Raw genomic sequence first — 13424 nt, forward strand, 5'->3', positions numbered from 1 at the left:
GGCCCCTCCCCCTCTGGCTATACCCCCCCCGTGGTATCACGGGTTCTCCAGTTTTAGCTTTGTGTGCGAAGGAGGTCAGACATTCCATGCATAGCTCCACAGATTTTAGTCAGCAGTAGCTGCTGACTATTTCGGATGGAAGAAAAGAGGACACATATAGTGTCCCCAGCATGCTCCCTTCTCACCCCTGGATGGTGTTGTAAGGTTGAGGTACCTATTGCTGGTACAGGGCTGGAGCCTGACATGCTGTTTTCCTTCCACATCCCCTGGTAGGGCTCTGTGGAAGTGGGATCCTGCCGGCCTCTCAGCTCTGACGCCGGGCTCCATCCACAGACCCATTAGAACCTGATGGAGACGGAGCAGGAGTACGATCAGGGACAGGCCCTGCATCATACAGGTACTCTGTGTCCCCGGCAGGCACATACACACTCCGGGCTGGCTGGGTGTTGTAGTGCGCCGGGGACCGCAACGTTGGAGTTTGTGTCCCTACAGATTACTGGGGGATTGTTTGTGTATGGGAACGCAGCGCCGACCCCCTCTGGACCGGGCGGCGCTGCTGTGACTTGTGGTGCGCCGGGGATCCGCCGTCCGCGCTTTTACGGCGGCGGCGGTTATAAATTGAGTCCCCGGCTTTTTGGGCCTAGGACGCCGGCAGCTCCGATTCGTTCCCGCCCCCACCCTGTCATTCAGGGTAGGGGAGAGACGCTGTTCGCTAGCAGCGACGAGGGCTGGAGCCTGATTTACATGCTCCAGCCCTCACACTAGGCACAGAGGGAAGCAGGCTTCCCGCTCTTAGCCAGGAACGCCCAGGGCCCGCCCCCCTTCTCTCTCAGGACGCCGGCAGCCATTACATGCAGTCTGGCTGGAGGAAGGACGCAAGGCTCTGGGAGACCTGGACTAGGGGCTATCTGGCGACCACACACCCGCTTTTTAAGCGGGCGGTAAGCGATTTTTCTGTGCTGGTCCCTCTAGTGCCTCACGGTGTTTCGGTGTACTGTTTAGGATATAGAGATATTGTATTTCTTGCACTGTGAGGTCGCTTCTGGCTGCATCTCCCAGATCACTCTGTGGAAGCAACAACATGCCATCCTCAAAACGCAAGGCTGCCAAGGCTAGGGCTGTGTATACTGCGGGTGCTGCATGTGGGGCTAATCTACCAGCAGGCTCCGATGACCCCCATTGTGTGCAATGCTCCGACCCGGTGCTGCTTCGCCAGCCGGAGTCAGGAGGGAGAGTGACCCAGGCTGAGACGCCTGTAAGTCCTGCCCCGGTGACAGGGACAGACTTTGCAGTTTTTGCTGATAATATGTCTGTCTCTATGGCAAAAATCCTTGAAACCTTGCAATCTATGCATGGGGCTCAGTCTTTGGGCACGGCGAGGCCTCTGTCCTCAGGTCCCCCTCACTTGGAATTAATCCAGCCCACAGGGGGGTCCCCGGCTTCACAGGCCGAGGATTATGACTCAGATGATAGCCCCAGCCACCCTAAGCGAGCTCGCTGGGAAAGACCCTCGACGTCATCACACTGCTCAGGGTCTCAGCGCAATCAGTCTCCCTGTGATGTGTCTGATGAGAGTGATCAGGAATCCATTCCTGGAACCCCTCTCAACCTTGATACCCCTGATGGGGATGCCATGGTAAACGACCTTATCTCAGCCATCAATAGGCTGTTGGATATTTCTCCCCCAGCCCCTTCAGCAGAAGAGGCGGCTGCGGAGCAGGAGAAGTTTCGTTTCCTTTATCCCAAGCGTAAATTGAGTGCTTTGTTGGATCACGCTGACTTCAGAGAATCAATCCAGAAGCACGACGCTCACCCAGAAAGGCGTTTCTCTAAACGATCTAAAGATACGCGTTTCCCTTTCCCCCCTGAGGTGGTCAAGCGCTGGACACAGTGTCCAAAGGTAGACCCCCCGATTTCCAAACTCGCAGCTAGGTCCATAGTTGCAGTGGAGGATGGCGCTTCACTTAAAGATGCCAATGACAGACAGATGGACCTTTGGTTAAAATCTGTCTATGAAGCTATCGGCGCGTCGTTTGCTCCGGCATTCGCAGCCGTATGGGCACTCCAGGCTATTTCAGCTGGCTTAGCAAAAGTGGATGCTATCATACATCCAGCAGTGCCGCAAGTGGCGCACCTTACCACGCAGATGTCGGCGTTTGCGTCTTACGCTATCAATGCGGTCCTAGAATCTACCAGTCGCACCTCAATGGCGTCCGCCAATTCGGTAGTTTTGCGCAGAGCCTTGTGGTTAAAGGACTGGAAAGCAGATGCTGGTTCCAAAAAATGTTTAACCAGTTTGCCTTTATCTAGAGATAGACTGTTTGGCGAGCCATTGGCTGATATCATTAAGCAGTCTAAGGGTAAAGACTCCTCTTTACCACAACCCAGAACAACCAAACCTCAGCAGAAAAAGTGGCAGCAGAGGTTTCAGTCCTTTCGAGGTTCGGGCAAGACACCATTTACCTCGTCCAAAGGGACTCAGAGGACGCAAAGAAACTCAGATTCGTGGCGGGCTCACACGCGCCCCAAGAAAGCAAATGGAGGTACCGCTTCCAAAGCGGCTACCTCATGACTTCCAGCCCCCTCCCTCCGCATCGCCGGTCGGGGGCAGGCTCTCCCGCTTTTCCGGCATTTGGATGTCACAGGTCAAAGACCGGTGGGTGACGGACATTTTGTCTCGCGGGTACAGAATCGAGTTCAATTCTCGTCCTCCAGCTCGGTTCTTCAGAACCTCCCCACATCCAGACCGAGCAGATGCTCTGCTGCAGGCGGTGGGCTCCCTAAGAGCGGAAGGAGTGGTGATCCCAGTCCCTCCTCAGGAACAAGGGCAAGGGTTTTACTCCAATCTCTTTGTGGTTCCAAAAAAGGACGGCTCGTTCCGTCCTGTTCTGGACCTAAAACGGCTCAACAAACATGTGCACGCCAGGAAGTTCCGGATGGAAACCCTGCGTTCTGTCATTGCCTCAATGTCCAGAGGAGACTTCCTTGCCTCAATAGACATCAAAGATGCTTATCTCCACGTGCCAATTGCTACAGAACATCAACGTTTTCTACGTTTTGTGATAGGAGACGACCATTTTCAGTTCGTAGCTCTGCCATTTGGTCTGGCAACAGCCCCACGGGTCTTCACCAAGGTCATGGCGGCGGTGGTAGCAGTCTTGCACTCTCAGGGACACTCGGTGATCCCTTACCTAGACGATTTATTGGTCAAAGCTCCCTCTCAAGAGGCATGTCAGCACAGCCTGAATGCTACGCTGGAGACCCTACAGTCTTTCGGGTGGATCATCAACTTTCCAAAGTCGATCCTATCACCGACTCAATCACTAACGTATCTTGGCATGGAGTTTCATACTCTAGCAGCGATAGTGAAGCTTCCGCTGAACAAGCAGCGGTCACTACAGACAGGGGTGCAATCTCTTCTGCAGGGCCAGTTGCATCCCTTGCGGCGCCTCATGCATTTCCTAGGGAAGATGGTGGCAGCCATGGAAGCAGTTCCCTTTGCGCAGTTTCATCTGCGCCCACTTCAATGGGACATTCTCCGCCAATGGGACGGGAAGTCAACGTCCCTGTACAGGAAAGTCTCGCTTTCCCAGACGGCCAAGGACTCCCTACAATGGTGGCTCCTTCCCACCTCATTGTCTCAGGGAAGATCCTTCCTGCCCCCATCCTGGGCAGTAGTCACGACAGATGCGAGTCTGTCAGGGTGGGGAGCAGTATTTCTCCACCACAGGGCTCAGGGGACGTGGACTCCGCAGGAGTCCACCCTTCAGATCAATGTTCTGGAGATCAGAGCAGTGTATCTTGCTCTACTGGCCTTCCAACAGTGGCTGGAAGGAAAGCAGATCCGAATCCAATCGGACAACTCCACAGCGGTGGCATACATCAACCACCAAGGAGGGACGCGCAGTCGGCAAGCCTTCCAAGAAGTCCGGCGCATTCTAATGTGGGTGGAGGACAGAGCATCCACCATATCCGCGGTTCACATCCCAGGCGTAGAAAACTGGGAAGCAGACTTCCTCAGTCGCCAGGGCATGGACGCAGGGGAATGGTCCCTTCACCCGGACGTGTTTCAGGAAATCTGTCGCCGCTGGGGAGTGCCGGACGTCGACCTAATGGCATCCCGGCACAACAACAAGGTCCCGGCATTCATGGCGAGGTCGCGCGATCAAAGAGCTCTGGCGGCAGACGCCTTGGTTCAAGATTGGTCGCAGTTTCAGCTCCCATACGTGTTTCCGCCTCTGGCGCTCTTGCCCAGAGTGCTACGCAAGATCAGATCCGAGTGCAGCCGCATCATACTCGTCGCTCCAGACTGGCCGAGGAGGTCGTGGTATCCGGATCTGTGGCATCTCACGATCGGTCGACCGTGGTCACTGCCAGACCGACCAGACTTACTGTCCCAAGGGCCGTTTTTCCATCAGAATTCTGCGGCCCTGAACCTGACTGTGTGGCCATTGAGTCCTGGATCCTAGCATCTGCAGGATTATCTCAAGGAGTCGTTGCCACAATGAGACAAGCTAGAAAGTCGAATTCGGCTAAGATCTACCACAGAACGTGGAAGATTTTCTTATCCTGGTGCTCTGCTCAGGGAGTGTCTCCCTGGCCATTTGCATTGCCCAAGTTTCTTTCCTTCCTGCAATCGGGGTTAGAAAAGGGCTTGTCGCTCAGCTCCCTTAAAGGGCAAGTTTCGGCACTATCCGTGTTTTTTCAGAAGCGTCTAGCACGTCTTTCTAAGGTGCGCACGTTCCTGCAGGGGGTCTGTCATATTGTGCCCCCGTACAAGCGGCCGTTAGACCCATGGGATCTGAACAGGGTACTGGTTGCTCTCCAGAAGCCGCCCTTCGAGCCTCTGAAGGAAGTTTCCTTTTCTCGGCTGTCACAGAAAGTGGCGTTTCTTGTTGCGATCACATCGCTTCGGCGAGTGTCTGAGCTGGCAGCTCTGTCATCCAAGGCTCCCTTCCTGGTGTTCCACCAGGACAAGGTAGTGCTGCGCCCTATTCCGGAGTTTCTCCCTAAGGTCGTATCCTCTTTTCATCTTAATCAGGATATATCCTTGCCTTCGTTTTGTCCTCATCCGGTTCACCGGTATGAAAAGGACTTACGTTTGCTAGATCTGGTGAGAGCACTCAGAATCTACTTTTCCCGCACGGCGCCCATGCGCCGTGCCGATGCACTTTTTGTCCTTGTCGCTGGTCCGCGCAAGGGGTTGCAGGCTTCTAAAGCCACCCTGGCTCGATGGATCAAAGAACCAATTCTAGAGGCCTACCGTTCTGCGGGGCTTCCGGTTCCTTCAGGGCTAAAAGCCCACTCAACCAGAGCCGTGGGTGCGTCCTGGGCATTACGTCACCAGGCTTCGGCTCAACAAGTGTGCCAGGCAGCTACCTGGTCCAGTCTGCACACTTTCACCAAGCATTATCAGGTGCATACCTATGCTTCGGCGGATGCCAGCTTAGGTAGAAGAGTCCTGCAGGCGGCAGTGACACCCCCGTAGGGGAGGGCTGTTTTGCAGCTCTAACATGAGGTATTTCTTTACCCACCCAGGGACAGCTTTTGGACGTCCCAATCGTCTGGGTCTCCCAATAGAGCGCTGAAGAAGAAGGGAATTTTGTTACTTACCGTAAATTCCTTTTCTTCTAGCTCTTATTGGGAGACCCAGCACCCGCCCTGTTGTCCTTCGGGATGTTTTTTTGTTGTTTGCGGGTACACATGTTGTTCATGTTGAACGGTTTTTCAGTTCTCCGATGTTATTCGGAGTTAATTTGTTTAAACCAGTTATTGGCTTCCTCCTTCTTGCTTTGGCACTAAAACTGGAGAACCCGTGATACCACGGGGGGGGTATAGCCAGAGGGGGAGGGGCCTTGCACTTTTAATGTAGTGCTTTGTGTGGCCTCCAGAGGGCAGTAGCTATACCCCAATCGTCTGGGTCTCCCAATAAGAGCTAGAAGAAAAGGAATTTACGGTAAGTAACAAAATTCCCTTCTTTTCTTTACGAGCACTAGTGGAGCTGCCCAGGGGCTACAACTATCCCTGATAACCCCAGCCTCCTTCATTTCCCGTAACATTTCTTTGGCACACTGATACTGTGCGGGGGGTACAGGGCGGTATCTCTCTTTAATGGGATGATGATCACCCGTGGGGATTTGATGTTTAACCCCTTTCACCTGCCCAAAATCTAGGGGGTGTTTGCTGAAGACCCGTTCGTACTCCTGTACCACCCGGTAAACCCCATGCTTTTGGTGTGAGGGGGTGGAGTCGGTGCCCACATGTAATTTTTGGCACCAGTCTTCCAGCTGCCCCTTGGAGCCATTGTCTTCCGCCTGGTCGGACGGGATCAAGGGTTCCACTGCTTTGATGGTATTGTTGCTGACAGTGTACAGTTTTGCTACAGTGGCGTACCGGGGCAATTTGGCTTCCTCCTCCCCACAATTCAGGACACGGACGGGCACTCTCCCCTTGCGGACGTCTGCTACCCCTCTGGCTATCAGGACTTCAGGCCTACTGTCTGAATACACCGGTTCTACCAAGGCGTGGTAGTCCTGACCCTTGAGGCCTATTGCTGCCCGACACCATATCAACATTTCACTTCTTGGGGGTATTGCAATGGGGAGGGGGTCACTTACCCTCACACTGCCAATTTCTCCTCCGGCCAGCTCTACCTGCTGCCTCCTCATCAGGGCTCGGATCTCCCTCTGTAGGGCACGCTGCTGCCCGGAGCTGGCAGTTTCAGACGCCTGTTGCAATAAAATTATCACTTCGGCAATACAATTTTCTATCACATTTGTACCAATGGTTAGCAGTGGGTCAGATTATTTGCGATCAATATCTACAATTATCATCCCCTGACATGGCAATTCTACCCGCCCTACTTTAATGGTTACTTCTTTGTACCCAATTTGAGGCAAGGGCTGACCATTACTGGCCACAATTGTTAAATCATCATCTGGGCCATGGTCAATGTCTGAATCATCCCAATATCTTTTGTACAGTTTATAGGGGATGGTTGTTACCTGGGACCCCGTATCCAGGAGAGCATTCAAAGGGATCCCATCCAGCACAATAGGAAGGACCGGTCGTCCTCCCACATACTTGCTGCGGCTGGGGGTTGAGCCGGGCTTCCTTACACCTGGGGGTCGGCTCCTGGCCCCAGGCTCGGCCCATTTAAAGGACAGTGTCGTGCAATGTGGCCCGCCTGGCTGCAGCGGCGGCAGATCGGTTGTCCCGTTGAATCATACCGGTCTGTGTCTCTGCCTCGGGTCGGCGGAATCCTCCTCTGTCGCATCCATGGGACGTCATCTGGGCTGGAGGCCAACTCGATTCTTGCAGGCGATGGGGTCACTTGTAGAGACTGCACGGTCTTGGCAAGGGCAGCTACAGTCTTGGTCAGCTCCCGGACCTGCTGTCTGAGCTCTGCAGTGGGATCCTTTTCCAGGGACTGCGCCTCGGCCCCTGCAGCAGCTCGTGTTGCAGGCACCACCCCGGGGTACGTGATAGCAAGAGGCCGGAGGGATACTGGGTCATTCGGTGTAGATTCTCTCAGTACCCGGATGGCCTGGTCCTTAAACTTTGCAAAGTCCAGAGCAGGGTTCTGCAGGACCATGATACGCAGCTGGGTCCTGTGGGCATCTGACAGGAGCCCCTCTATGAACTGCTCAGTTAGGAGTTTGTGTTCTTCACGTACACTCTCTGGGTCCACCTGTTTAACTGCTTTCAGGGCCTCCTGCAAGTTTAAGGCATAGTCCCTGATGCTGTCTGTGGCCCGTTGTTTGCACCCAAAGAATCTCATCTTTATTTCTGCTGCGGTGCGGGTGTCAAAAGTACTCTTTAGCTTGGCCAGTATCTGGGTTACTGTCCCTTTATCTGTATCAGGCCAGGACTTCACTTCACGCTGGGCTGTGCCGGCTAGCTGCCCCATTAATATGCCCACCTTCTGGCTCTCAGTCAGTGGATACACCCGGAACAAGCTGTGCAGGCTTTCTCTGAAGTCGCTCAAGGTATGGGACTCCCCGGCGTACAGCGGCAGCCATTCTGCTCCCGGGATGTACGGCATTGTGATCGGCATTACCGGCGCTACAGCGGGGGTTGGGGCGACGGCGACTGGGATTGCTTTGGCTGGTGCTGCGGCGCCTCGGGCTATGGCAGCCACCTGCTCTTCCTCCGAGTCGGACATCTTCCTCCCCCTTAGTGAACCTTACCAGGCTCTGTTCACTTTTCAAACTCCCTTCTGGGTCGCGCGGGGTTAACAGCGCTCTGCTCTGATGGCGCGCTCCCTTCGCGCTCTTTGTCAGGCACGCCCCCCTTCTTCCTGCGCTCAGTGGGGCTAATGGCGGCGGCAGTTTTCAAATAGTAACACAGTCTTTTAGGCACAGTTTCTGCAGGCGCACAGTACCCGGTGGGACCGGGCACGAAATCCTGTTCGTGACGCCAAAGTTGACTCGCCCACCCCAGGGCTATGGGACACCCGGTGCCGGGCCGGACTAGTCCGGAGGTAGTCAGTGGTGGCTGGGCCCGGCTCCGTGGCCCTGGTGGGTGTCAGTAAAATATGTGGCTTGCTTATTAATGGTTGTGTTCGTGACGCCACCTGTGGTCTGCGGCTATTAAGCCGCCGCTGCTGTGTGAGGCCTCCGGGGTGATGTTATGGCAGCAATGGTGGTACTGCTCCCCACAGGTGGAGCGGAGCCCCGGGGACACTGTTAGTGCTCGTGGAAGTCTATGAGGTTGTGTGGCTAACACAGTGCAGGGCCGACAGGCTATGAAAGAACCAGGCACAACAACAGTCTCTTTACCTTTTCCTCTTTACTTTGGAAACAGTCCAGTCCTGGGAGACCGTTACAGGTGGTGATGGGGATCCGGTCGGCCTGGAAGTACTTGGGGTGATCTCTCTGGCCAGCTGAGTATGAGGCCTACTCCTTTACTTTGCTTTGTTACGATAGGACCCTGCTTCTCTGAATCCAGCAATGGCCCTCTGTGCTGCTGGGACTGTTGGTGCGTCCCTTTCCCTCTGTAGTAGGCTGCGCAGGCTCCCTCTCTGGTGCTTCTCTGCTGTAATCCACACCGGCCTTGATGCTGCAGCTGTACCTTTGGGATGTTTTTGGGCCAGGTGCTTGCAGCTCTCCTGCCCTTCGGATTCGGCTACCAGGGAGTATTTTAAGCCCTGCTGGCCACAGACTCCGATGTCCGAGTCTCTCTGCTGCCTCTCAGCTACTCCTGCTTCTCTGGGCCAAGCTGCTCCAGCTCTAGGCCCCAGATTCACAGGACAGCTCACTCTGCGTCTGTTCACTCCTACTGCTCTCTACAGACTGACCACTACTTCCTCTCTCAGACCAGGCTTAAGGGGATGCTCCCTGGAATCCCAGGTTCAGAGCTCCCCCTGCTGGCCGGAGGGAGAACTGCGTTGGGTGTTAAACTTGCTGGCCAATGGATCTCCCAATTACCTCCAGACTCAGCATTAACCCTTTGGGAGGGCAATGCTGTTGTGGCGACCAGGTCCTGGGGCGCCACAACTGCAGACTTGTGGATTTAGCCCAGACGACCCCTTTAAGCTATGATCCACTAAAAACGTTCTGCTTGAGGCCATACTGGTTATCACCGAGCTTTCTCAGATAAAGATTAATTAAAACAACTGAACAGGAGACATTATATATCCTGGGGAGAGTTTGGGTATTGGGGTACAATTAGGGACACTATGATTGGTGTTTGGCCACAGTTTACACCCTGTAGCTGCCCTATAGTGTAAGAACAAAATAATAGAGCAGCAGGTCTCACTATACAGATACTGCACAGTCCCAGGACCGCAGCGTAGAGTGTCAGGACGGGGCAGAGTGACATGGCACAGTTGTGGGGTCCGAGTTATGGGGCCAGAGTTAAGGTATGGGTCAGAGTGAAGATGTGGGGCAAAGTGACGGTGCGGGGAAGAGTAGCAGGGGCAGGGTAGAGTGGTAGGGCGGGGCAAAGTGACATGGCACAGTTGTGGGGTCCAAATTATAGGGGCAAAGTGATGGGACAGGCAGAGTGACAGTGCAGGGCAAAGTGACGGTGCAGGGCAGAGTAGTAGGGCAGGGTACTATTGCAGGGTAGAGTGGTAAGGCACAGTGGCAGGACAAAGTGAAAGGGCAAGGTTCAGGGCAGGGCAGAGTGGTAGAGCACACTGGCAAGGGGTACAGTGGCAGGGCAGGACACACTGGCAGGGCAGGGTACGCAGGATAAAGTGGCAGAGCACACTGGCAGGGCAGAGCAAGATATGCAGGGTACAGCGGCAGAGCAGACTGGCAGGGCAGAGCATAGTGGCAGGGCAAGATATGCAGGGTACAGTGGCAGAGCACACTGGCAGGGCAGAGCACAGTGGCAGGGCATGATATGCAGGGTACAGCGGCAGAGCAGACTGGCAGGGCAAGATATGCAGGGTACATTGGCAGAGCACACTGGCAGGGCAGAGCACAGTGGCAGGGCAAGATATGCAGGGTACAGTGGCAGGGCACAATAGCAGGGAAGGGCACAGTGGCAGGGCACAGGGGCAGGGTAGTGTCACAGACCTGTGCATCCCTGAACGCTACCTCTCTCACCATCAGGTCCAGATACAGGCCTGGGATCACAACATGCCCGACTTACAGGATCCAGGATCCTGCAGAACATGTGGAAGAGGGGGATTGTATCATGAATATTAAAAGAAGCAGGACATCCACAGCTGGGCTCTAGTCCTCCTGTGCCTCCTGCACTCCCCTTCACACAACAGCAGTACAGCAAGCAGTGTTAGTGTGTAGCTCCGTACTCACATTCTGCTTCTCCCTACCGTCAGGGTCCTCCTCTCTGTTGAGACCCGTGTATTTCGCTGGGCATCGGACAGTTGTTGGTCCATACGCCGCGTGTCGAACCAGTCAAAGCGTAAAACTATATGGACACTTTTTTGGAAGCTATCTTGCCTGGACACCAAAGAGAACTTGTCCTGTCTGCTCATAATGTATAAAAATGTGATAGGACAGAAGGATAAAGGATTTCACATAGGAGGCAGATAATTGAAAACAATCAAGTATATCTACATTTGTACTTGCAATGTATGGTGCCTAATAGTAGAGCTCAGTAATAGATGCCCCCTTGTATAATTCTCCTATCAACTGGGGCAGAAGGTCATAAAAAAGTAATTATGACCTAAGCAATAGCTCTTAAAACCATCTCCGGGAAATCACATTGTGAACCTTTAGTAAGCTGATGGCTCATATCGCTCGGGTAATGTTTAGTGTTTGTAAAATGGGTGTTCGCACTCCATGCTGATAAATGAAGGTGGAGTGCCTTAATGTGAGAACCATGCGGCTCCGTCAAGTGGTTCTTGGCACAGTGCTCAGTATACTGTGTGCACAGGAATGATGTTATAGAAGGAGGGAGCTGGACAAAGGGAAAAACAATATAAAAGGTCAAATAATAAATACATTATTCAATAAAGTAATTTAAAGGGGTTAATGAGGTTAGGAGAAAACGTGGATATTGCTTTTTTGTCATTTCTTTTGTCTCTCAATTAAACAATCCTTCTCCATAAACACTATAGTTATTGCAACATATCCTAATTGGGCCATCATTATTAAAGTGGGTTTCCTAAAAGTCTGTATTAGGCCCTCTTCTATCTAATATACATTGCTCAAAAAAATGAACAATGAAATCAAACATCGGATATTGATTAATAAAAGATTCAAATTGAAAATCTTTACTGATACAAAGATCCTTCTCTATAAACACTATAGTTATTGCAACATATTCTAATTGGGCCGTCGTTATTAAAGTGGGTTCCCTAAGAGTCTGTATTGGGCCCTCTTCTATCTAACATATATTGGTAAAAAAAACTAACACTGAAGTCATACATGGGATCTTGATTAATAAAATATTCAAAAATCTTTACTGATATAAATTGTGTGGTTTGTTGAGAATAAAATGACTTTTCAATGAACAAGGGAAACCAAAACCATAAATTTACTTCCAAATCACCCAAAAGCTAAGGAAAAAATATTGAAATCACAGGTCAATTCAGTTTGTATGAATTTCATTACAGATACTCGTAATGTGTATGACTCAGCAGTGTGTGACGTGGTTGCGCTATTTGCCATGTTTACAATTGAATTTGGATCTGATGAATGTGAGGAGGGGTATTGCCCCAGGGCCCACTGTACCAGTTTAAGGTCTAACAAATGTGTGAATATTTAATTCCAGGATATAAAAGTCATCAAGGCGCCATTGGCTATTATGTGGAGGCTTGTGCAACCCTCCAAGTTGTCTTTCTCCCCAGACAACATTGACCCACCACCAGCTGTGACATCACCTATTATCAATGGTGAATCCTGTTATCTCCTGTACATAGAACTGTTTGTAGTCATTGAACAGGAGAAAGAGGAGGTGAGCTGTGACATCACCTATTGTGAATGATAATGCCTGTGTTATCTGCTGTATATTGAGGTGTTATCAATCATTGCACAGGAGTGGGAGGAGGTGAGCTTTGACATCACCTATTGTGAATAGAGGATCCTATGTTATCTACTGTATATAGATGTGTTATCAGTCATTGTACAGGAGGAGGTGAGCTGTGATATCACCTATTGTAAATGATGGATCCTGTGTTATCTACTGTATATAGAGGTGAGCTATGATCTGTCATTGTACAGGAGGAGGAGGTGAGCTGTGACATCAGCTATTTTAAATTATGGATCCTATGTTATCTACAGTATATAGAGGTGTTACCAGTCATTGTACAGGAGGAGGAGGTGAGCTGTGACATCACCTATTGTGAATAGAGGGTCCCATATTATTTACTATACTGTATATATGGAGGTGTAGCCCTTCATTATAATCCTGTGTGTGATGATAATGAGACTGTTGATAAGTCATCTGTATATTCAGGAAGTGTGAGTCTAGTAAAACCCTAGTGGTCAGTGTGAAAAGCAAGAATTATGATTTTTTTTCTTTTATACAGATAGTGATAACAAAAACTGAAAAGATTTAAATTTTAAAAAAATAAAATTAACATAAAAACCTGATTTAAACAATAGGTTGTTTTGTGAGGACACAAACTGAACAAACAAATGTTATAAATCTATTAGGGCCCGTGCCTACGATCAGGATCAGTAATGTTTTGGACACAATATTCCCTTCCACATCCCAGTGAAGGGGCTGCTGCCCCATGTTACATCCCAGCTAGTCTTTGTCCTGGTTGTTGTTAATGACTCCGATCACAGACATTTGTGTCCGCTACGTCCTGCAATGTCTCTAGCCTCTGCAGCCTCAATAACGATAAAGGCAATTTACTTCTTTCCATGGGAAACTTATTTTGGCCGCAGCAGTGCAAGGACACAATGTGTGTGTGCACCGTGACACATTCTGATAACATTCGCATGGGATAAGAAGTGGGTGCCCGATGTCATAGGAAATATTTATACACGTCAATTATAATG

The 13424-nt window shown here is 51.4% G+C and overlaps 1 protein-coding gene across 1 annotated transcript in view; it reads right to left on the reverse strand.

The window, feature by feature from the left end:
* FER1L6 (fer-1 like family member 6) overlaps positions 1–10900 on the reverse strand; it is a 242150-nt gene extending 231250 nt beyond the window's left edge. Inside the window, exon 1 of the mRNA XM_075352889.1 lies at positions 10767–10900. Coding sequence (XP_075209004.1) covers positions 10767–10849 — 83 coding nt within the window. The 5' untranslated portion in view covers positions 10850–10900. The remainder of the gene's footprint in view (positions 1–10766) is intronic.
* Positions 10901–13424: the final 2524 nt, after the last annotated feature.

The sequence above is a fragment of the Anomaloglossus baeobatrachus genome, chromosome 6 (genome assembly GCF_048569485.1).
Source record: "Anomaloglossus baeobatrachus isolate aAnoBae1 chromosome 6, aAnoBae1.hap1, whole genome shotgun sequence".
NCBI lineage: Eukaryota > Metazoa > Chordata > Amphibia > Anura > Aromobatidae > Anomaloglossus > Anomaloglossus baeobatrachus.